Source organism: Vulpes vulpes, chromosome 11 (genome assembly GCF_048418805.1).
Source record: "Vulpes vulpes isolate BD-2025 chromosome 11, VulVul3, whole genome shotgun sequence".
NCBI classification, from domain to species: Eukaryota; Metazoa; Chordata; class Mammalia; order Carnivora; family Canidae; genus Vulpes; species Vulpes vulpes.
The window spans coordinates 24,470,267-24,494,231 of NC_132790.1; the positions used below are offsets into that span (position 1 = coordinate 24,470,267).

The window sequence follows — 23,965 nt, forward strand, 5'->3', positions numbered from 1 at the left end:
GCTCAGGGCTGAAAGCCTATCAGGCAGTCAGAACCTCGGGCCTCATCCTAGCCGCCTGACACCAAGGGCAGCGTGCTCCCGCACCTTGGGCCCAGCCACAGTCCCCCGTGTCACTGGGGCAGGACCGTCCCCTCTCTGAGATACTTTCCTCATCTGAAGAATAAAAGCAGGGGACTTAGGGCCTGCTAAGGGCCTGCCCAAGTCTAATGATTTTCAATCTTCGGAGAGGGACTAACACACACGCAGCCAGCCAGAGCTGGAGACATGCAGGGCAGAGAGAGAGCCTGAGTGGAGGAACTCAGGAGGCTGTGTGGGTCGGGCAACTGGGGACCCTATCCTTGGGGCCAGGACAGGATGTTATAGACAATGGAAGCTTGGGGATGGCAGGGAGCAGCTGTTGCCGCCTTACCTGCCTTCTGGCCTGCTGGAGGAGAAAGATGGAGGAGTGAGATAAAAGGGCCCTGCCCCCTTAGAGGAGTCCCACCTCAGTTCCTGGTTCCCAGGTGGTCCAGGAGAAAAGGAGGAAGCTGTAGGCAAGGGGGAGCACCGAGCTGAGCGCTGGGAGTCAGGAAGGTGGGTGTGAGGTCCTGCTATGCTTTGTGACCTGGGCCAGCTCCCAGCCTCCCTCACCTGATCTGTGAGCCCACCAGGCTGGGACTCATGCAGTTGGTACCAGGCTTCTGAGGCACTCAACTGGGTGAGCTCTCTAGAGGCCACAGATCCTTCTCTCCTGCCTAGAGGCCCCCCTGCCCCCACCGCCACCAACCCTGGCACAGGTGCCTAGGCATGTGCATAACCCAAGAGGCAGCGAGCCCCTGGACAAATAGCCTGGCCTTGTGCCAAGCGGCGCCCTGGGCCTGTGCCACAAGGGAGCACCCACTGGTCATCCGTTTTCCAGGTCCCTTAGCCTGGGGCCTCCCTTCCTTAAGCTTTTCTCACAGCCACCTCCAGGACAGAAGCAGGGTCCTCCCTCCTTGGCCGGCGCTCAAGAGATGCTGATGGGTCACAGGCCAATGCCCACACTGCTCCTCTGGCTGCCCTGGCCTCTGCCCTAGTCGGAGGCCCTTTGTACTTGGGGCCCTCACAAGCAGGGGTTCGTGCATTTCCACGTCCGTGTCCAGGAAGTGTTCATGTCCTGTTTTCCCCCTCAGGCCGGGGCTGACGGGGAAGGGGGGTCAGTAGTGAGTAGGCCTCTCTTTCCTCCGCTGTCTGTTGACATTTCTGCCCAGAGACTTTAGGGGCTGGGAGGAAAGGGCACTCCTCTCTCTGCCATAATCTGAAAAAGCTGAAGAATGGAGGCAGGGGGATGAAGGAAATGACCCCTTATCCTGTAAGCTCAGGGAGTGGCAGATCTCACACGTGCACAGACACCACTTCTGCTGTGGCAGGAGAATCCGCTCACGTCACCCAGTCACCCCCGGTCACCCAGGCCAAGAGGGTCTCCTTCCCCAACATGGGCTCGGCCCCTCCTCCTCCCTCTCACTACCTGGGGGTGGGGGCCACCCGCCATCCTGAGCTCCCTCCATTGCTTCTTGTTATGTTTTTAATAACCTAACATCGACATTAACAAGGCAGGTGGTTGCAGCTTTTCCCAGCAGCCCCATTTAGAATCATTGAATCATCAAATCATCAAATCCTAGAATCCTGGATTCACAGAATGCCCGCCTATTCGGCTCCTGGAGTCTCAGCAACTTCAAGTCACAGAACGTCGGAATCACACAACCACGCTTCCACACAGCTCTGGCTGGGAGCTAAGAGTCGTGGAAGGCTAGAAGCCCACAGACTGACAATGCCGGAATCTCAGAGTCATGCATCCCTAGATCTAGAGCCCATACACCCCTTGGAGTTCTGACCCCACACTTTCTCCTTTTCCAGGTGAGAAAATGCAGCCCAGGAAAGGGCCCAGTGCAAAGCAATGCCCACCCCCAAGATTGCAAGACGGGACCACAACATTCGAGTGTTCCAGAAACTGTCACTTTGACATTAGGAAATAGCCATGTTTGTACTGGAATGCTGCTCCTCTTTTATTTTTGGTCATTTTTCCTCCTGCACCTCCTCTTGGCCCTCCCCAAGTCTTCCTGTGCCCCCACCCCACTGGGCACTGAAGCTGACACCCCATCTCTCAGCACCCTCACCTTCCAATCCCTGCATGACTCTGTCACCTTTCCCTCCTCCGGGTCTGTACCATGGCCCCCTAAATAAAAACAACCACAGGTGGGGGAGCTCAAGGGGCCAACTCCCTCAGGGTGGGGGGCAGGAAAAGCAAAATGCTTGTCACCTGAAGCCACCAGCCAGAGGGCGGGCTCCCCAGAGGAGGGACCCTGAACTCAAGACTGGAAGCTCCTGGAGCCCTGAGATGGGGGGGTGGGCGTCAGCCACACCTGAGGCAGCAGCTTCAAGGGAGTCAGATCCAAAGTGGACGGAAGCGACTGAGGCTTACAATTGATATTAGAACCATCAAGTATGTTTAGCATTTTCATAAATATACATTTTTACTCATTTTGGAATGTACTCATACATTTTGGATTTGAATTTTATTAAATATTACGTTTCACAGATTGTTTTAATTTTTGAATTCTGAACACTACTTGCCCAGGGCAGTTCCCAAGTCTCCCTGCTGCAGAAGAGGATGCTGGAGCCGAGTGGGGTCCAGGTCTCTGCTTGGCCTCAGAGCTCCTGACCTGGGACACCGTCCTAAGATCTCTCAGACCTTTGAGGGCCTTGACACAGTCCTGGGCATATGCCCTGTCTTCCCTGGAGAGCCGCCCAGACACCCAGGGCTGCATTCCCTCCTCTCTTTACCTCCACTGCTGAGTGGCTCCCTCCACCTTCGAGGGTCCCATCTCCTCCTCTCCATCCTCTGTACCTTCCTGTCAGGGCTTCATCGCCCTTCTCTGGGCCACAGGGCACCAGCTTCCCACCTTACCCCTTCTGTATACTCTCCACCCATGGCCCAGGGGCTTTCCTAACAAGCAGATCTGAGCAGTCCTCAACCTGCTTTCGACACCCCCCCTCTAGTGTCCAGTTCCTTCTGGAAAAGTCCAAATCCGTTCACTTATAAGTCCTATACAATTTGGCCCCCACCGACCTCGCCAGCCTCGTCACTAGCTTCATAAATACACACATGCATACACACACACACACACACACACACGCAGACCTGACCCCACCCTGGGGCTCCACACCCTGGCAGTCCAGGATCTAGCTCCACAGAACTGCAGAACCACACCTCCCTCTGTCTGTCTGTCACCAGCAAGCCTTCACATTTGCCTTCGCTCCTTCTCTATCCAGAACTTTCTTGTAGTTCATCCCTCAGCTCTCAGATTAGATAAGTTTCCTCCTGGAAGCTCCCCAATTTGCCCTCTCTCCCACTCTGGACTGAATCGGGGGTCGCTGCTCTGCACCCCCACGACCTCCCAGTCTCTCCAGCATTGTCCTCTCCCCGCCACCCACCAGCATTGGTCTTCGTCTGTGCTCCCCGCCTCCACCCCATCACCTGCCTACCATCAGCCCTGCTATCTAGGTCTGCATGGCTGTCACAGGGCAGAAGCATTGTTGCTCAGACATGGGGCAGTGTATAGCAGAGCTTTAAAGCCCACACTGTGCCCATCTCTACCTCCTCTCTCTGTTGGACATGTAGTAGGTACTCACTAAATGTTCACCTATGAAGGCCTTGCAGTACACAGTGTGTGGCAGGGACAGGCAGGCTGGGGTGCTTCGAGTAAGTGAGAGTCCCCAGGTTGGGCTGGGGACTTCCTGGAGGAGGCATGTGGGAAGATCCTCCAGGTGTCAGTCCTAAGACAGCAATTGAGGACAGGCCACAGGAAGTCCCCAGCCCAGACTTAGGGCCAGCAAGGTGGGATCAAAGTCTGCAAAAGGGAGATTTGATGGTTAGGGCCCAGAACAGGGCCACTGATGGGTCTCGCAGCGCATTCCGAAAATACTTCCCGGAGGAGGGCTACTTCTGGCTGGTCTGGGGCAGGGAAGAAGGTGGAGATGAATCAGATTGGAGACAGTGGTAAGACAGAGATGTGGAACAGAAAATTTTGTCTCTTCTTGTCCATTAGCCCTGCAAGGAAAAGGCTACGGGGCAGCTAGGCAGGAGGAGCAGGGAAGGCTGTGGCGGGATGGAGATAACACCGGTGCTGACCCCAGGGCCGGGTGGGTGTGGAGGGCTAGGGCTGGCCAGGAGCATGTCCCCAGCTGTGGCTGGGAAACGTTTCCTGTCTCCTGGCCAGGGGGGTCATTAATAATCATTTACACGCCACAGGCAGCACGGAGGCCAGCCAGGGAGCAGCGTGGTGCTGGGGCTGGAGCCCAGCCTGGTGACCAGTAGAGCTGTTTTCTGGGAAATACGGAATTGCTGTGTCCTGCCACCTAATCATGAAACCTGGATAAGTCACCTGACCTCTCTGGTCTCTGGTAGCACTGGTAAAAGGAGGGTCTAAAAAGGAGGCCGCCTAAAATCCCCTCCCTGCTCTGGGCCTCGGTTTCTCTAGATGGCAGATGGGCCACCTACCTGGGTTATGGACATCTGAAGATTGATGTGGCCATCTGGACGATGCCGAGCCCAGCTCCAGACACATGGGAGGGGCAGACCCGGCCCACCTTCTGAAGAGCTTGTGTTCTGATTGGGAGCCAGAGCCTAACACAGTGGAGCTCACACCTGGAGCCTCACAGAAGTGAGGGGAAAGAGACTGGAGGGTCGTGTGTCCAGGGTCTAGGGGTCTGACAGTGTGGTTGGGCTGGGAAGATGGGGTTTCTCCGATACAGGAGGTGGGAGCCCCAGGAAGCCTATTTGAGCACTGCTGTGTCAACCTGTGCCTTCCTGGTGTGTAGCAGGTGCACAATAAATGCTTTTGACAAGTGAATGAGTTGATCTGTTAAATGAGACCTCTGTGAAAGGAGGTTGGAATCTGGAAAGAGCTGACTAAAAGATGATGATGACGATGACAGTCATTCTGGCCAAAGACAAAGAGGGTGGGAAGAGGTGACGTGAAAGCTTGAGGAGAGGCGACATGAAATCTTGGCCCCAGGGATGGGCCATCCAAAGCCAGACAGTATTGCTTGGGAAGGATCAACTGCCATCAAGATCTTTTTTTCCAGTTGAACCAGAATCTTCCTTAGCCCCAGGCCACATTTCTCTGCCTATTCCATACCCCCTTCTAGGCCTGGCTTAAGCCCACTCACAGCAGAGAACATTCTGGAAGGTGATGCTGAGGCACTGCTCCTGGCCCCCTCCCCAGATAACTGTTAGTCTATGTCTTCCAACATTCAGGGGTTCTGGTCTTTCTTCCTCCCAAATACCTGTCAGCAGCTTGCCCATTAAGATTTCCTCATTGTTTTCTCTGGAGGCTTTGAGCTGGCTCTTCCTTACTGACTGGCATCTCCCCTATCAGACTAGAGGGTCGCTACTAAAGTATGACCAGGCTTCCTTTTTTGGTCAAGGGTATCTGTGAGGACAGAGACTCTTCCTCCTGTCAGATCTGTGAGGTCAACAAAAGGAGATATATTAAGGCCTTCCTGGTTGACTCCCAGCCCCAGGGATGCTCCCTGAGGGCCACACAGAGAACAGAAGAGGACAGGCTGGCATGCAGAAGGGGATGCCTGGCTGCTCACCCCAGAGATGATGTGAGCCAGAAAAGATAGCAGGCCACCCATGGAACTAAGACCTCACGGTTGGCAAATTCACCCAGCGCCATGCCCAGCCCAAGCTGCTCTTGCACCAAGGAGGCACCACCAGGGATACCACCCAGGCCTCATGGCCTGTGCCTGAACCCTTCCCTGCTGTGGAGCATTGTGAGGTGGTAGTAAACACAGTGACCCTACAACACGTGCATCCTCTCCCCGCCCTCCTCCAAAGCCCAGCCCAACACACGACATAGACCAAAAGAAAAAGAACAAAGGTTCCCAGACCACGACATCACCCGCAGCCTGCCTGTCCAACGCCTGCTCAGCCGGAAACCCAAGACAAAGGCCTTGGTCAAAGTGAGGAGGATGAAGGGCAAAGGGTAGAGGCAGCTTAGCTTAGGGTGGGCCATCACAGAACGTCACTAGGCGTCTCTGGGGACCTAACTGGGAGGGAAGCAAGGACAAGATGGCAGCCAAGCCCTCCCTGCACACACACATCATTCCACGAACAGCACCTGCTGGATTCCATACACCCCAAACATTATATACCTCGTTCCTCACCCCACACACCTTGTGCACACACTTCCTTGCCCCCCGTGCCACATTCCACAGCCCTCAACACTGCTTCACCCCTCCCCCATATACACACCACTGGCTCACTGACACCCTTCACACACTCCTCAGCACACACCACACATAAACAGCTCATGGGGAGAAAAGATCACATAATCCATACGTCACACTGAAAAGTCACACAGCTCACATACCCACACTTCACACCACAACCTCCCACCACGCACCTCACACAACCCACACTCACCTCCTCAACCACAGACACACACACATCCAATTAAATTCAACACACACACCATCTAGACATAGAGACACACCCTGCATAGATAATGTGCACACCTAATGTCACATGTTTGTGGACACACACAGACCCTCGGCATCGCCAATCCTGCCCATACATTGCCTCCTCTTTTCCACTTGCATGTGGGCACACACACACATACACACTTAGTCAACCAGCCCCTTGCCTTGGACCCCTCGGCACTCTTCCCTATTGCACAAACAGCCATCACACAGACACATGACACTCAAACACCAACACGCGGGTCCTAATACATTTCCCAAGCAAGTCCAGGATGTACCGCCGTGACTCTAAGCCACCTAGGCTGCAAACACACTCACACAGCTCCCCCACCCCCACTGCCCTCCACCAAGATGTCCAATGAAACCTTTCATCAGGCCCCCACAGTGGCTCTTCCTGGCTACACACAACAGCCAATAACATGCGCAACCACAGACAACCCCCGCCCCCCATGCAGGCTGGCCCTACAACTCCACCCCATAGAGACAGACACACCACATACACACATGTCCCCCCCCCATACAACACTCATACATAACAGCTACCACTCCACACTCACAATGCAGCCTTTCTAGCTGCACACAGCATGCAACACCATACACACCATCTTCACACTCACCATAAGTCCCCATGAATCCCCCCAAATAAGTCCACTGGTGATGCCACACACAATACTACATGACACATCACATATGATCACACACAAGGCACACCTAACACATGCAACATGGCCCATCCTACACAAACACCCTAGACTCACCCAGCCCTGGAAACCTCCCACCACAGGTGACTGACACCAGATGGCAGTCTACTCCCCCATTCCCCCAGCCTAAGCCCCTACCTGCTCCCAGTCAAGACCAGGCCAGTGGGGATGGGGGGGTTGTAAGTTATGAACCCCAGTGCTCCATGGCACAATCCCCACCCACCTTAGATCCCCAGGCACTGCCCAAGGGTTCTGCTCTCCATGTTGAGTCCCTTCCACCAATGCCCACACCATGCCATGCCTGACAACGTGGGGCAGGTGAAGGTCCTGGGGACACTGGCCTGGCACTCTGAGCCTGCCCTTTCCTCACCCCAAAGCAGAGGCAGATATAAGGGGAAGGGACAATCACAGAGTGAGACCCTAGAACAAAGATAGAGACCTAGAGAAATGGGGGGGGGGCGGTTGGAGTTTTGGACAGACTGAGAGAGGTGAACATGGGCAAACGGACCAAAAGAGAGAAATGGAGGGGCAGAGAGAGGGGATGCCCAGAAAGACTCAAAGAATCTAGAGGGGAAAGCAGAGAATAAAGTGGGACCACCACACTGGAGAGAAATAAGAGGTGAGGGTGAGACTCCTAAAAGACTAGAGGATCTCCTACCCAGGAGGGAGGGAGGGAGGGAGGGTAGGAAAGCAGGAACCAGGTGGGAGGGGGTCCTGCAGAGAAGGACACAAGCTATGATAGAAAGAGGCGTTTGGACTCTGGGGTACAGTCCCAGGTGAGGACCGAAGTCCAGATGTTGGGAATCTGGGTGGGGGCACAGATGAGGCTGTGGAGTAGATGTTCAGGGGCTTGGGGTGAGGCTCCAGCTGTGACAGAGGTCCTGGCTGAGAGCTGGGGGCTCAGGTGTTGTAGGTGCACCTGGAGTCCGACACATATATATAGGGTGTTCAGGGGTCTGGGCGGGGGGCCATCCACTCATCTGGCAGGCAGGGGGTTCCAGGTTTGCACAGAGCTCTCAGTGGAGACCCGGGTCCTACTGTGGGTTGGGAGTGCAGCGCTTGGAGTGCAGTCCCGGACCCGAAAGGGGTTCAGAGTCTGGGGCGAGGTCTGGACTGTGAGCTGGGGATTCCAGGGCTCCGGGTGTGGGCTGCAGTCCCAGCACAGGAGTGGAATTCAGGGCTCGGGGAGGGCGCCCCGCCTGGAGGAGGGTTACAGGGGCTCCGCGGACCACGGGGCCGGGGCCCGCGCGCTCCCTGGGAGACCGGCCCGCCGGGCGCTCACCCCGCACCTCCTCGTGCCCAGCGCGGGGCCCCCCTACCTGCAGGCTGTCGGCGCATGGCTGCGGCGGCGGCGGCGGCGGCTCGTCCGGCTTGAGGAAGACCTGCTGGCCCCGCCTGAGGAATTGGACAACAGCGATGAGGATGTGGTGCAGCACCAGGACCATGCTCGCAGCCGCCCGCCCGCCCGCCGGCCCGGCCGCTGCGCTCGGTCAGCGCGTCCGCGACAGCTCGGCCGGGTCCGCGCGAGGGTCCGCCCCGGCCCCGCCCCCGCCCCGCCCCGCCCCGCCCCCGCCCGCGCGGCCCCGCCCCCCGCGGCCCCGCCCCGCCCCGCCCCCGCGGGCTGCACCTCGCGGCGCGTCCGACCCGCGGCCCGGGCCCCCGCCTGGCTCTCACCCCCTGCCCTCTCCGCTCTCAAGCCTCTTCCAGCTTGTCCGCTATTGGGATCCCCACCAGGTCGCCCGCTCTCAGCCTCCGCTCGCTCCTCGGCGCCCCTCGCCCCCCGTCGCTGCCTCGCCTCTCCGAGCCCCTCTCTTGTCCGATCACGTCCTCTCCCGCCACTTAGAAAGTCCTGGGGCCCGCCCAGAGCCCCGAGCCCCGAGCCCCGAGCCCCGAGCCCCGAGCCGCGAGCCGGAGACCCGCGCAGGGACGGGAGGGGCGGGAGGCGGAGGGTGGGGGGAAGGGGCCGCTGAGCCCATGCGAGGAGCCCCGGGCTGGATCTCCTCCGGGAGAAACGGGGAAGTCGGGGAGAATTTTAGAGGTCGCCCTGGACGGCCAGGCCTGGGGCAGTAGCCAGTCTGCGAGGGGGACACGTGCGCAAGACCCACGAGAGCACGCACGGACAGGCGCACCGCTCCGGAGTGCGGGGTAGGGGCCCGGGAGCCGGCCCTGGGCAGGCAGGTCAGCGCTGGCGTCCCCGGAAGCCGGAGAGGGTGCAGGGCCCAGGGCTGCACAGTCCACAGTTCGCTAGTGGGACCCGCGCGTCCGGAGCGCTCGTCTCCGCAGAGCGGCCTCTGTGCTCTGGCGCCTGCGGCAGCCGTGACGCTTCTGCGCCCCCTGCTGTCCTATCGCGGCAGCGCAGCCCGGCCCTTATCTGCCGTCTGCTTGGCGAGGAAAGTCGGGTTGGCGGCTGTGGGAAGAGGGGTCACCGGGGCCAGCTCTCTGCCTGGACCCACCCCATTCCGAGCCTCCACTAGGCCTGAGATCCGCTGGGGTGCCAGGACGTGTCTGAACTGGAGGGAGCGCTCTGGATCACACCTGGCCTTTGCCCGTGGCGGCGACTGGCATGACCTTGATCAGCTTCCCTTCCATTCTGGGCCTCAGTTTTGCTGTCTCTTTCACAAGACTGCCTGGATAATCCACCCCATAAGGGTGGGAAGGCAGCCAGAGTCCCCTGACAGCCCTCGCTGTGGTCTGACCTGAATCCTTCCCCCTGCATGGCGGGGGTCCCCCCTCTCTGCAACACCCCATTTCCCCACTTGGAGGGTGACTCAGTGAACCCCTCAGCCTCCCCACCTCACTGGGCTGATTCATTTGGGCCCTCTCTCCCTGGAGAGTGATTTCCTCAACGTTGAGTCACTGAGCCCAGGCCTGGACACAGTCCAGGCACCTGGCACATAGGCTGGGCCGAGCCCTGGCGGTGCCATCAGCTCGGGGGGAGGCCCTCCAAGCCAGGATTTCTCCCATCTCTGATTCTGAGGCCCAGCTGTGAACATGCTTTTTCCTTTGCTCAGACACCTTTAAAGACTCCCTGCCACAAATACAATAAAGCCCAAATCCTCAGTCTGACATAGCAGACCCTCTATAATTTAGCCCTGACTTATCTTCCAGCTTTGAACCTCTTGCCACCGGTCCTTAAATTTATACTTCCTCCTCTCTTCAGATGGGTGACTGACTCATTCTCACCTCTAGACTTTTACCCATGCCACCCTACCCCTGATACTCTCCAGATCCTATCAGCCTGCTTATCATTCAGGGGCCAGAGCCCCACGTCCTCCAGGAGGCCTTCCCTTGATGCTACCTTAGTCCTCTGGGTCCCCCTTCTTGTGTTCCTTTCTGGGAATCATGTTGGGGACATAGAGAGGAGTGGGAAGCTCTTCTGTCATTAAGTGATCCAGGCCAAGTCAATGTATTTTACTTCACCTTCAAATTGGGCCAATATGACCTACTTTTTAATACCCTAGAAATTTACTTGGGCTCAGGTGGTGTAAAGGTTCTGGCCCAGAAAAGGACCTCCCTTCCTTTTCTGGCCTTAGTTTCCTGCTCTGTTAAGGGGGTGACCAGTGTAAAGGCTATAGAAGGACTGAGTCTGAGCCCAGCACACAAATGGTTCAGCAAATTCCAAGCACCTGTCAGTTCTGGGCTTTTATAGCCTTGGTTGGGGCACAGGTACCCAGGAGGTATCTGTTACTGCCACTGGCCAGAGCTGTTTGTTCTTCAGCGGAAGCCATGTCAGACCCTGCAGTCAAGAGCTGACCCTGGCCTGGCACAGCCACCATCTCTTGGGCTCTCAGCTCTAGGCAAGAGCTCCACAGCACTCACCTCATGATAAATTATTTTTCAAATCTTACTTGGTCATCCTACACTATAGCTCCATGGCTGGAGCCCCAGGTCCATGCTTTATGTCTCCCTCAACTCAGAGAGATTCATTCTGCATCAATCCTTCAGATTCAAGCATTCCTCCAAGGGGTCTGAGCCTTAACTCTGCCATAGGCTTGCTGTGTGATTCTGAGCAGGCTACTGAACCTCTCTGGACCTCACTTTCCCCATCTGTGAAATGTTAACACACTAGATTCAATAAACACACTTCTTTATTTTGATGCTTGGCAGGATACCGAGGCTCTTTCAAAAATATCCCCCGTGTAATCCTTGAAATTCTCCATCCAGCCCACTCCCAGAAGAGGCAGCCAAGGCTCTTCGAGATGGCAAAGTGACAGGCCATGCCCAAGCCCTCATTGCCAGGAAGTGACCCTTCCTCCAAGGCTGGAACTCTTCCATTCCCCTACAGATGCCTGTCTGCTAGCGCTACATTCTGTGATTCTGTGTTGGGTTCTCACCCTGGCTCCTCCCTGGGACTCCCCATCCCAGATATTTTTAAATGTTCTCAGGTGATTCTAATTTGCTGCCAGGTTTGAGAACCCAGGATTAGATGCCTCTCGTTCCTGGCTGACCTCAATCCCATGGAATCGAGGACCAGGGCTGGCCCCTGAGGGCTGAGTGTATACCTCTAGAGCTGGGGGACTCTCTGTGAGACGGGCTTTAATATTTGCTGAATACTTACTATGCACCTCACATTTCAGCTTCTCAATAACAGTAGAAGGTCTGTTATTAGCCATGTTTTACAGATAAGAAAAACGGAGGCACAGAGAGACCAAGTAAATTTTCCATAGTCACACAGCTAGTAAGTAATAGAGCCAAAATTCAAACCCGGGCCATCTGGCTCCAATCTGTGCCCCAAATTCATGCTCCACATCTTGAGGAAAGGCATGTGAGAAAAACAGATTTTCCCACCTCTCCTTTTGCCCCCAACAAGGCAGTGACTGAGGATTCCATACTCCCAGTCCCTGAACCCTCTGTCTATCTCTGCCACAAGGAAGCCCAGCCCCAGGAATGCCTGGCCTAGCCTCTCTAGATGCTTCTTTTCATCTCCTCACCTTTCGGGCTGCCCGGTGGCCCAGCTACTGAGTATTTTTAGGAAAAAGTGACTCAGCCAGCAGCCTGTCAACCTGGGTACCAGGCCCCCCCCCCCGACCTCAGGCCCTGTCCAGAAACCAGCTTTTTGTTGTTCCTGATAATAACAACACCCCTGTGGGTCACTGTGCTCACAAAGCACTTCCTCACCTGGGCCAGGAGAGCAGACTTGTCTGCTTGCCATCTCTCTAGCTGACACAGTGTCACCAGCAGGTCCTCCAGTAGGCCGGAAATCTGCTGTCATTCCCCATGCCCCTGTGTCCTGCCTCCATAAGCCTGATCTGGTGCTTGACAGGCATCTATCTTGTAGCTGCTAACCATGCTCAGACTCCTGGAAGCCCAGGTTCAAATCTGAACCCGCCCTAACATACTGGATGGCCTCGGGCAAGGCTCTGGCCCTCTCTGGCCTCAGACTTCTCAGCAACTGTAAGAGTTGGCCTGGTTCTCATGGAGGCCTCAGGCAGCTCAAGTGGAGGGAGGCAGCATCCAGGTAGGCCCAGCTGGGCACAACGCAGCTTTCTTGGGCAGACAGGCCTGCCTTGGCATGCCAGACCCAAGGACTGTGAACAAGGACCAGGTCCCAGTATGGGAGGCTCCTCAGGAGAAAGTGTCCATGACACAGACTTTCCATGACTTGGAGTGTGGAGCCCATGAACTGTGTCATCCTAAGGGCCCTGCAAAAGGACAATCCAAGAAGCGTCCTGGAGGAAGCTGACATCTCTACAGGTTCTGTGCCCATCTACAGCCTGTCCTCAACACCTCAGCCCTGGAGAGAGTATGGGGATAAGCCACACTTAGGTAGCTGTGTGGTGTGTGCAGGTGTATAAGGCCTTACCCCAGGACTGTGAGCATGGTGTGGGTGAAGGCGGGAGAGGGTAGGACTACAGGTTTGTAAGTTTTTTTGTGAGGATGCCTGATACTTCTGTGATATAGCTGAATTTGCATATGTGTGTGTATCTATGAAGTGTGTGTTTATGTATGTGTGTGCGCACAGGTATATGTATGTAGGTGTGTGTTGCTCACATGCATGTATATGTGAACAGTTGTAGGTATGCACAAATATCCAAGTATCAAATATGTGCATTCATGTGTGGATGTGTATCCAAATGTGTGAGTATGTATACATTCAAAATCACTCCTAACGGAGGTGCTGTCATGGCCATCAACCCGGGTCAGCTGTGTGTCCCTTGGCTATGACCCTAAAGTGTAGGTAGCCCTCACAGAGAAAGGGTCTGGCCACAGGCAGGTACTGGGGAAATATGGATTTTGGCTCGGAGTGAGCAGAGCCTGCTCCCAGAGCCCCAGAAGCAGCTGAGTAGGGAAGAGCATAGGCTGAGTGAACTCAAGCCCAGGGGATGTGGGGATGGGGGTGGGTCAGCCAGGGTCTCATCCATATCCATGTTATTTTTATACACATTTGTCTTGTCTGCAGCAGGCGGCCAGGGTCATGACCCTAGAGGGCAAGGGAATTCATAGGATTCTGGCCCAGACTAGTCCAGGACCTGCAAGCAGGCTTATATCTGGGCTGAGGTCCATGGGACTCAGGCCTTGGCATATGTGAGGCCTTGGCATGTGCTCCCTCTCATCTGCAAACCCCAAAACCTTTCCACCACCCCACAAGGCCTCCCTGGGACACCATAATCCTACACACACTCACCATCTTCTCACAGATACACATACATACTCCTACCGTTCCTACACACACACACACACACACACACACACACACACGCACGCACACAAACATTCCTATAACTATAAATAAGCTTTCACACACAGAGGCACAGGTGGGCATGTCTGCCCCAGGGCTTCCTTCAGGGACCTGTGCCTCCTTCTCCTTGAGGCCCATACCTGCTGGACTAATCTTTTCTGCAGCCTCATCCACACTCACATGGCTCCCAAAGCCTGTGGGGTAAAGCAGGAGCCCTTTAAGGCCCTTAAGCCCCACTACCAAACAAACTTCCTTTCAGGCAATACCTACACTGCCTTCTGGCCACACTCCTCACTGTAGGGATCCACCAATCAGCACTTCCCATCCCTCTGCGCTTTGCCAGGTGCTGGCCTTCCCACTGTGCTGTCAACTCCAGGGAATAGGACTCCTGTTTTGTTCATTGCTGTGACCCCAGCACCTAGATCAAGGCTCAACCAGAGGAATTGCTCAAAAGGACATCTGTTGAGTATATACATCACTGGTAGAAACTGCCTTCCAGCCTGGTCTCCTCCTGTCCAACTGTATTTGTTTCCCTGGGTGCCTCCCCAGTCAGACCTGTTGCCCCTCCAGGAAAAGATGGGTCTGATTCAGTTCCATATGTGCACATCCAGCTCAGGGCCAGGCACAGAGAGTAGGAATGGGGGACAGATCCAGGGGCAGAGCCCAAGGAATCACGACCCCCTCAATAAGGCAGAGGGATGTCTGGAAGATTGGGCCATCTGGGCCAATCACGCAAAGCCTACGTGTCCCAGGGTAGGGGCCTCCCAACTACCTTCCCTCATCCTTGTCCCTTTCTAAAGTCACCCTGACTGGCGATCTAGCCTCTGTTTGCACACTCCCAGGGACAGGGAGCTCACTTTCTTAGCAGCCAACCCCTTCCTATGTGGGATGGCTTTGCCTGATGCTGACTCCTCCCACAGCACCATCCTGTTAAACCCTCATCATCCTGAGCCACGATTCCCATGGAAACCAGGAAGGAGGATGAGCAAAAGAAGAGGCAGATCCCAGCTTTCTCAGCCGCTCTACCAATCTTTCCAGCTTTGGGAAGAGGTGGGAAAAAGAGATCTTGGCTCTCAGCCTACCCCCGGGAAAGGCAAATGGGTTTAAGGTGCTCAGGCTCCCCTAACCCCAACCACCATCCTCGCGAGCCCAGGGTGGTGCAGAGACAGTGCAGCACTAAGAAACTCTTCAGCAGCCTCTGCTGAGCCCCATCCCCCTCACTGAGCCCCCTCTTCTCATCCCCCAACACCTCTACCCATATCCCGTCTCCTCGTCTCCTCCCCTCACTGGAGCCTCCTGCCCTCCAATCTGCAGGATCATGAGGGGTGCTCTGACTCCAGCCTTAGGAGTGCCACATGGAGATGCTTCCTCCTGAGCCCTGACTTGCAGGCTGGGTGGATGAAGGAGGGCAGGCTGGTCCTTAGCCAAGGATGGCTGCCCAAACTCACCCAGCCCTGCCTGGACAGCTGCAGCCTATGAGCCACTCTGCTTTCCTCTGCTGGCTATTCCTGGGCTGGCCCTGCTCCAGAGGGGCCTCAGGCTGCAGTTGGTCCCTGACCCCAGGCCCCTCCCTATACACACACACACACACACACACACACCAGGGTTGCTCAGAGCTGAGCCCATGAGAGATCCCGAGGCACAAGGAAGTCTAAGCAACAGGGCCTCAAGGCCCCATGCTCTGAAAACTCCCTGCCAACTCAGAAACCATCATAGAGGGAGGCCCCTATTCGTGACTTTGAGGTTCCAAGAACTCCCAGAGCTTTGTGTTCTAAGAAAATCAAGCCTCTATTATAAGGTCCCTTTATTTCAAAAGTCTGTGCTTCTTCTATTCTATAAATGCAAGAGCCTGGAGTCCTGAGAGTGTAGGAGTCCAGGATTCCATTATTCTAACCACCTGGCAAGCCAGAACTCCACCAGGGTCTCCATGCCCCCCAGAGCCTGATGGTCTGGGGGCTTGAGCCTCTGTGGGTGCCAGGTAAGAAGAGAGAGGGTCCCGGCAAACCCCTGCACATGTAAGGTGCATTCCAGCCTCCACCTTTCTGCTAACACCACCGTCCATCACCCTCCTCTCTGCTAATGAAATCTCAGACAACTTTAAAGGGGGAGGGGGGACTGCCATCAGGGACCACCTGCCAGGTGCCAGACCCACCCAGTTGATTCTCCCATTTAATCCTTATGGTCTTATTAGCCAGACTTTACAGGTGGTAAAACTGAGGTCCTGGGGCAGGAGGTCATTTGTGTAAAGCCACATAGCTAGAAATAGTAGAACAGTAATCCAGACTGGGCCCGTGGCAAACCCATGGCTCCTAGTAGTGGGCTGACTCCTGAGAAGAGCCCAGGGAGCCTCCTTCCACCCCGCCTTCCTGGCCCAGGGCCATGCTGGGGCAGCTTCTCCTGCGTCCAGAAGGCAGAAGGCAGAGACTGGCTCCCTCTTCTTTCTCTCCTCCCGGGCTGGAGGCAGCCTAGAGCCAGCCACATTTCCTGTCCTGATTGATCGAGAGGCGCTCGATCCGATCCATCCGCAAAGACTCGCAAAGACTCCGTGGTGGGACCGGGAGATGTGGCGTTTCGTTTCTAAGCAGCCGTCGCTATGGAAGCCAGGTGCTGCCTGCCCGAGGCCTAGCAACGAGGCCGGCGCAGGGCGCAGGACGTGGGGCGGGCGAGGGCACCGTTGGGGGCTTCCCAGGCTTCCCAGGCAGCGGCGGGAGAGGGGGTAGGCTACTGCGTTCTCCGGGCCAGAGGCTGGGCCTGCTGCCCTGGCTGGGCATGCGAGGGGAGGACGGAGGCAAAGGGGCAGGACCAGGCAGGCTCCAAAGGACAGAAACCCAGAGGGAAGGGCAGAGAGACACTGGCAGAGATAGACACAGAGAGTCCAGAGACAGCGAGAGGCACCATCAGGGAAAGGAAGCTGCGGGAAGGTGGAAGCCACCGGAGCTGGTCAGAGTCGCAGAGACCACTTACTTAGACAGTTGGCAGCGAAGGACTGACTCCCAGACAGGCCTGCCTCCCAGAGAAGGGAGAGGGTGTGCCAGAGAGTGGGAGGAAGTCGCAGGGAATGACAGAGATGGATGCATGTGTGACAGGAGGAGATAAGCCTGAGGCAGGAGGCAGTAGAGTCAGATAATAAAGGGAAAGAGGACTAGGGGTGGAGGGGCAGAGAGGCAGGACTTCGGCCCTATGAGGACCAGGGCACCAAAGTCACAGGAGTCCTGAGCCGGCCCCTCCTCCTGCGTCTGCCCATCTGTGGCAGGGCCGTCACCAGCTTTGTACCACCATCCCATCACCTGGCCTTTCCCCCAGAACACAGAATCATCTAGGTCCTCAGAAAAGAGCCTGGTTAGTAGCCCCATGTTTCTCTCTCCCCTCAGGAACAGGTCTTGCCCAACATCAGACAGCAAGGCCCTCTCTGAAACAGTAGGAAGGCAAGCGGTGGGAATCCCGGTCCAGAGCTCTTTCCATCCTCACCAGAGTCAGACTACTCCTTGGTTACCCGTCGTGAATGTACAGCTGGACAGACAGTCGTGTCCCCCTGCCAGAGTGAAGAAGATGACAGAAACTAAGATGGGACTTTTTAAATTTCCTTCTTCCTCAACAACCCTGTGTGGGGACACTGGGAACTCAAAGATGGAGCAGACAGCATCTGGTGAAGAGATGACCCACGCCTGTCCCTCTCGGGTGCGACTAGGAAAGGCAGACTCAAGGGAACCCAGAGTGGCCTGGCTCCTTGGGGACAGGGAAGTGGCAGGCACTTAACAGATAACATCTCATTTGATCTTCACAGTAATCTGTTGCAGATGAGAAGACTGAGGCCTCCAACAGAAGAGTGACTCACACTAACCAACCACCACCAGCCAGAAAGTGCCTGAATGAGGACCTGAACCCAGGTCTCTGGGGGCCAGTGCAAGTTGGGGAGGCTGGTGGAAGCAGCAGAGACAGCTGCTCCAGGAAGGGGACGATCCGGACCTGCTGGGGGGCCTTTCCCAGAGGGAGGTGGGGTGAGGGGGGAGGTCTCCAGCCCCGCTCTGGCCACCACTCCTTCCAGCACAGGATGCGCTCCCCCCATGTCAGAGTGGGTAACAGCACCAGGCTAGCCTCTGTCAGGTGTCAGGTACTAATCTCTCTCCCCCTCTCTCACTGCTAATTGTTCCAGGGATTGTTAACACTGTCAGCTGCACCTGACAGCCGCTCTGGGAGCTCATGTGCCTCCAGAGGCGCCCCATCCGCCCCCGTCAGCATCAGCCTTGCTCTTTCCACACTCCCGAGGGAGGAAGAAGACGCAGTCTAATTAAGCACCTACTATGTGCCCCTGATGGTGTGAAGCACCTTACATTCATTATCTCCTCAAACTGTCTCCTAGGGCTCTGAAGGCTTGCCCCTGCCTCTTGCAGCTCCTGGCCCCGGCCTTTCTTCTTACCCTCCCTGCACCTCACAGCACCACCCAGGATGCAGCTTCTGGGACAGAGAGTCTCCATAGCCCTAGATGCATATAGGTGCCCAGGAACTGGCAGTATGATTCTCAGCTGCAGGGCCGATAATGGGGAGCAGAAAGGGGAGTGGGGGGAGGTGTAGGGACAATGGGAGGAAGGGGAGAGAAAAGGAGAAGGAGACCAGGTGGAGCTGGGGACACAGGGGAGCAGGCTGCTGCACACCAGCCATACTCCACATACACATGCACGCATGCCCGGCCTGGGCTGCAGCCCAGATGATCGACCCATGGCACCACACTCCCTTGAGCCCCAGTTCCTGGAAGGAACTCTCTGCTAATGAAATCTCAGACAAATTTAAAGGGGGAATCTCAGACAACTGCCATCAGGGACCACCTGCCAGGTGCCAGGTGCCAGGCGCCAGGCCCACCCAGTTGATTCTCTCATCTATAATCCTTATGGTCTTATTAGCCTGACTTTACAGGTGGTAAAACTGAGGTCCAGGGCAGGAGGTCATTTGTGTAAAGCCATGTAGCTAGAAATAGTAGAACAGTAATCCAGACTGGGCCCGTGGCAAACCCATGGCTCCTGGTAGTGGGCTGACTCCTGAGAAGAGCCCAGGGAGCCTCCTTCCACCCCACTTTCCTGGCCCAGGGCCATGCTGGGACAGCTTCTCCTGCCTCCAGAAGGCAGAAGGCAGAGACTGTGACTCCCTCTTCTCTCTCTCCCCTCTGGGCGCTGCAGGCATTATTGATCAACTGTCTCCCAGCCTCTTCCTGATGCCTGGAGGCTGCCTCCTCCATGTAGCCCTCCAGCTGATCAGTGTCACTGCCAGAGTGATTCTGGGGGCGGCCTAGGGACAATGAGAAGGGACTCCTCATCTCTTCCTCAGCCCAGCACTCTCCCTCCTCCTGAGGAACTGGCCCAGGTGGATGGTTGGTGCAAAGGGCAAGGTGGAGGTTCGTGTTCATACATGGATGGACATGTGTGCACACATACATGTGTTTATGTGTGCATGTGTGCATGCATAAGTAAGTCAGTATAGCAAAGGAGTTGCACACACAAGATGTAAGCCATATGACTTGGGTTTAAACCCCAGCTTCTCCATTTCCTGGATATGTGAACCTGTGCAAGTCACTTAATCCCTCTGAGCTTCAGTTTCCTTATCCCTACAGTGTGGTTACCAATAGTACACAGCCAATAGGATAAATGAGAGTATACATGCAGAACTCTGGCACAATGCTTGGCATACAGTATTTTTTGATACAGGAAAGTTTTTATTATTGTTCCTGTGAGCATGTGTGCACATCTGCACGTGTAAGTGCCCTTGGAAGGAGGGCCTTCTGGTACTCCAGCAAGGAGCTGTAGGTTGCTCCCTAACCCACGGCTTCCCTTGAGTAGCGGCTGCAGCCACACTCTCAGCCCAATCTCAGAGAAGGGGGAATTGCTGCACTGCTTCCCCCAGCCCAGATAAAAACCCCCATGTGTGCTGGGTGAAGCTGTAGTCGGGGAGATGGATGGCTTGGCGGCCACCAGGCAGAACTGGTGATTAGAAGGCTAACGGCCCAGCATCCGGAAGGGAATGGGAGGGAGGCTGAGCTGTGGGGCCATCCATCAAAGCTGGCAGGCCCAGCTATGCTACATAGAGGGGTGGAAGAGAGGCAAGGGGACAGCTACGAAGGGGGGAGAGTAGAGACAGGCTAAGGGCCAGGCGGCCAGGCCAGCCCAGCACTGACCTGTTCAGTAACCTTGAGTGAATCACTGTTGCCCTGAGACCTCAGTTTCTCCATCAGGATAACGGGGCTAAATGTCTCTCTCTGTCTTGATCAGTTCCAGCCACAGCAGACCCAATATCAGGCCCCAGGGCCAGGAAGAGCCTGGGGAGAGTATAAGGGCCTCAGAGATGCCGTCACCATCTAGGGGTGCCCGATTCAGCCAGAGATCCCTGGGAGTGCAAAGTAAGGGGTTGGGCATAGTGTCTGGCCTGGGAGCCTAAAGGCCCGAGTTTCTGACCTTCATCAACCTCTGACCATAATCTCGTGCTGACCTCAGCCAAGCCCCTGGTTTCCCAGGCCCTTCCTTGAATGCCCTCCCCCACTACCACTACCACACAGGAGGCAGGGAGGGCCATAAGCATAGCCCTTGCCTATGCAAATTTCATTCACACTAGGGGCAAAATCACCTATGGGCCCTCCTCACCTTTTGGAGGTAGCAGTTACCTGGATAAATCCTGGCCAGCAAGTCTGAGGCAAGAGATCCTAGCTGGGTTCTAGGGGATATCCTGACAGAGCTCATAGCCTCAGCCGGTCTTTAGTGACCTCAGTAAGCTTGAGCAAATCACATTCTTTCTCTCTCTGCCTCACTTTTTCCAACCCTAAAATCAAACAGGCGACAATAAAAATTCTTCAGTGGCTCCTCTTTCCCTGTGGGGCACACTGAAAACTCCTCATTGCAACCACTGCCTCCCAGTCCTTCCCCAGACTCCAGTCCTCCTCTGCTCCCTGCTACACCTCCTACAAGTAGGCTGCTCTGGATTTCTGTCAACCCCCCATCCCTCTTTATGTTTCACCTCTGAACTCATGGTTCACCCATTCACCTCTGATCCTCTTCATTTCCACGGAAAATCTCATTCAACAGGACCAGAAGTATCACTCTCTCTGCAAAGCTGTTTGCACAGCCTCTGGCAGAGCAAAGCCAGCCCCCCTTGCAGAGCCACCAGTGGCTCCCACACACCCTCTCTGAAGCCCAGACCAAGATGTGTCTATGTCCCCATCTCACCCTGGGCTCTTAAGGGAGAGGGTTGGGCTGGGCCTGATTCCCAGGATAGGGAGAAGAGGTGGGCAGCTCAGGGCGTTGCACAGGGATGAGGGTTAGAGAACATGGAAGGAAAGAAAGGAGGAGGAAGGGAGCGAGGACTGAAAAAAAAAGAAAGCAGGAAAGAAGGAAATCATTGTCTCCAAGGTTCCTTTGGATCCAGCAATCTGAAGGAATGCTAGTCTAGTCCAGATGGAACCCCCCCGTGCCCTGGTCCCTGCTCCATCCCCATCCCCCCCCCCCCCCCCCCCCCCCCCCCCCCCCCGCCTGCTTTCCCCTTTAGGCTCAGCCCCTGTCAAACACACCAGTACAAAGGCCCGGAGCCAAAGGGGTCTCTGGCCTCTGCTGCTGCACCCTGACTGGAGGCTAAGAACATGCCTGGTCGTCATAGTGATGGTGCAAAGCTGTCATCACTAATTCATCGCTGGAGCCCTGGGAGGCCAGCGAGGTGTGAGGAGAGCTCGTCAGAACTGATCAGAGCCACCACTAGGGGCAGGAGTCTTGGAGCTGTGGGCCTGGGGGAGGACCAGAGATTAAACTCCATCACCCCCATCCTGCTGTGTCCTTCCCTCAGATTGCCAATGCCCTGATAGGAAGGAGGGTCACAGACCTTCCCTCGGTCTGTCCTGTGCACCTACTGTGCGTCCAGCTCAGTCCAACCTCAGAGCTGGGAGTCCGTGAAGGTCGGAATAGTAAGTCCTGTACCCCAGCATCTCAGAGCAATTATCCATGTCCTGCACTCTCCAGTAGGGCAGGGAGTTGTCTGTCCCTCCTCTTTGAGGAGTCACAAAGACTGAGAAGGTGTGGAGGGAAGCGGGAGAAGTGAGCCCATATGTTGTGCCCTCTCCAAGCAGGCAAATGTGCCAGGCATTCCTAAAAAGTAACTCATTCAATCCACCTAGAAAGCCTGTAGGGTCAGAATTATTACTTGGTTTTACAGATTCCAAGATAGTCTCTCTGCCTAAATCTTTTCAGCCGATCCCATCCCCTCCTCTGGGAAGCTTTATCAGGATGCCCCATCCCGCACTCATCCTTCCTCCCGTGAACTCACTCCCAGTGATGGTGAGTGAGGGTCCCGATCTCTCCGGTCAGACTGGACTGCTGGCTCCTCCTTCTCCCATCTGGAGCTGCAGAGCAGAGTCCGGGCGGGCCCTCCCATCCCAGCAGGGAAGCCGGCGACCAGAAGACCACGCCCACTCCCGGGGGTGCTGTCCGTGGTCCTGAACCCTCCCGGGCCTGTCTCTGGAAGTCGCTTTTTTTTTTTTTTTTTTTTTTTTCTGTTTTAAGTCATCTCTTCCTCAATTTGGGGGAGAAAGGCCAGTCTCCACCTGTGAGGCACCCCTACCCTCTTCTCACTTAGGTCTTTCACCCACAAACCTTGAAACAAGGAAACTATTTGGAGTAGGAGAAAGGAAATGAAACTAATATGCATTCACTCAACATTTATTGAGCACCTACTATGTGTGGCCCTGTGAATAGAGCTTGGGATAAAGCAGTGAAAAAACAGACTTACTTATGCCTTTTTGGAGATTTTTGTCCTGTTAGGTCAGCACTGGAGTTTTCTTTATGCACATTAACCCACTTGATCCTTACAATATGTGTTAAGGTGGATATTATTATGCCCATTTAATGGTGAAGGAAACTGAAGCTTGGAGTGACAAAGGAACCTGCCCAAGGCCAGGCAGCCATAACCAGTAAAGGTAGGAATGCAGGTCACAGACCTAGTCCCTGCCCTCAAAGAGTTCATCATCTAGTTTACCTGTCCCAGTTCTCCAATAAGCATCTCTGGAAAGTGTTCCTTGAGTCTGATCTGAATCCCTCCTGCCACAGCTCTGACTTGGCCTCTCTTTGTTGAGACTTCAGTAGGGTGTAAGATCAGCTTTCATCTCCTTGCAGATACCTGGGGTGCTTCCATGAGCTCCCAGCCCTTTCTCCACCCCCACCTTGCACAGAGGCCTCCCCTCCCCAGGAGGGAGTGAGGTGTGTGCTCTAAAAATACCTTAATCCCTCCCTGCTCTCGCTCTAATTAAGCTGAGTGAGTCACTACTTTAAGTAATTTATTGCTAGTTACATAATTGCTTTAATATTTGGTTCTAGAACTGGGGAACAAAAGTGCCCCCTTCTTTTCAGGGAATTGCTAATCCACAGAGGGGTTTAAGGCCCCTCGAAGGGGGAGATAGGGAGGGATATGGAATCATCTTGGGCAGGCCTTTGCTCCAGTCTGGATCAACACATAGCCATTTCCATCAGGCCCACAGGACTCACCTGATCCGAGGAGAGGCAGGTTTGTGAGAGCACCAACTGTCTACTCTCTGTCATCCACTCTGTGGATTTCTGAGGCCACCACTTCCAACTGACCCAGCCGTCAGACCCAGTGTACCCTCAGAAAATTGTGGCCTGAGCATCCCTTCCCCTCCCTGGCCTCATTACCTCTGTCAGGAGGTACAAAGGCCACAGGAACAAAGGCCCAGAAATGGCGAGCTTTTCCTGGGCATCTCCCAGCATATATATTTTTTTAGATTTTATTTATTTATTCATGAGAGACACACACAGAGAGGCAGAGACATAGCCAGAGAGAGAAGCAGGCTCCTCACAGGGAGCCTGACGTGGGACTCGATCCTGGACCCCGGGATCACACCCTGAGTCAAAGGCAGACGCTCAACCACTGAACCAACCAGGCATCCTTTTCCCAGCATATTAAAAGCAGCTCTAGTCTATGTGCCCAGGTTGTCAGTTCAAGGAAAACCCAGCACCTCTCATAGCCCTGTAAAAAGTCACACACACACACACACACACACACATACACAGCCCTGGGGCGGGGGGGGGGGGGGGGGGGG

At 55.4% G+C, this 23,965-nt stretch overlaps 1 protein-coding gene across 5 annotated transcripts in view; it reads right to left on the reverse strand.

Annotated features, from left to right (window-relative positions):
- The window catches only part of PDE2A (phosphodiesterase 2A), a 93,500-nt gene that overhangs the window by 56,114 nt on the left and 13,421 nt on the right, over window positions 1-23,965 (reverse strand). For 3 of the 5 annotated variants that reach the window (XR_011995344.1, XM_026010549.2, XM_026010550.2), the window contains exon 2: window positions 8,528-8,603. Coding sequence is in view for 3 of the 5 variants with exons in the window: in XM_026010549.2 (XP_025866334.1) it covers window positions 8,528-8,603 (76 nt within the window). In the remaining 2 variants the exon portion in view is untranslated. Of the gene's footprint in view, window positions 1-8,527; window positions 8,744-23,965 lie in introns of those variants that run through there. The other 2 variants (XR_011995345.1, XM_072727350.1) reach the window with 2 other exon arrangements.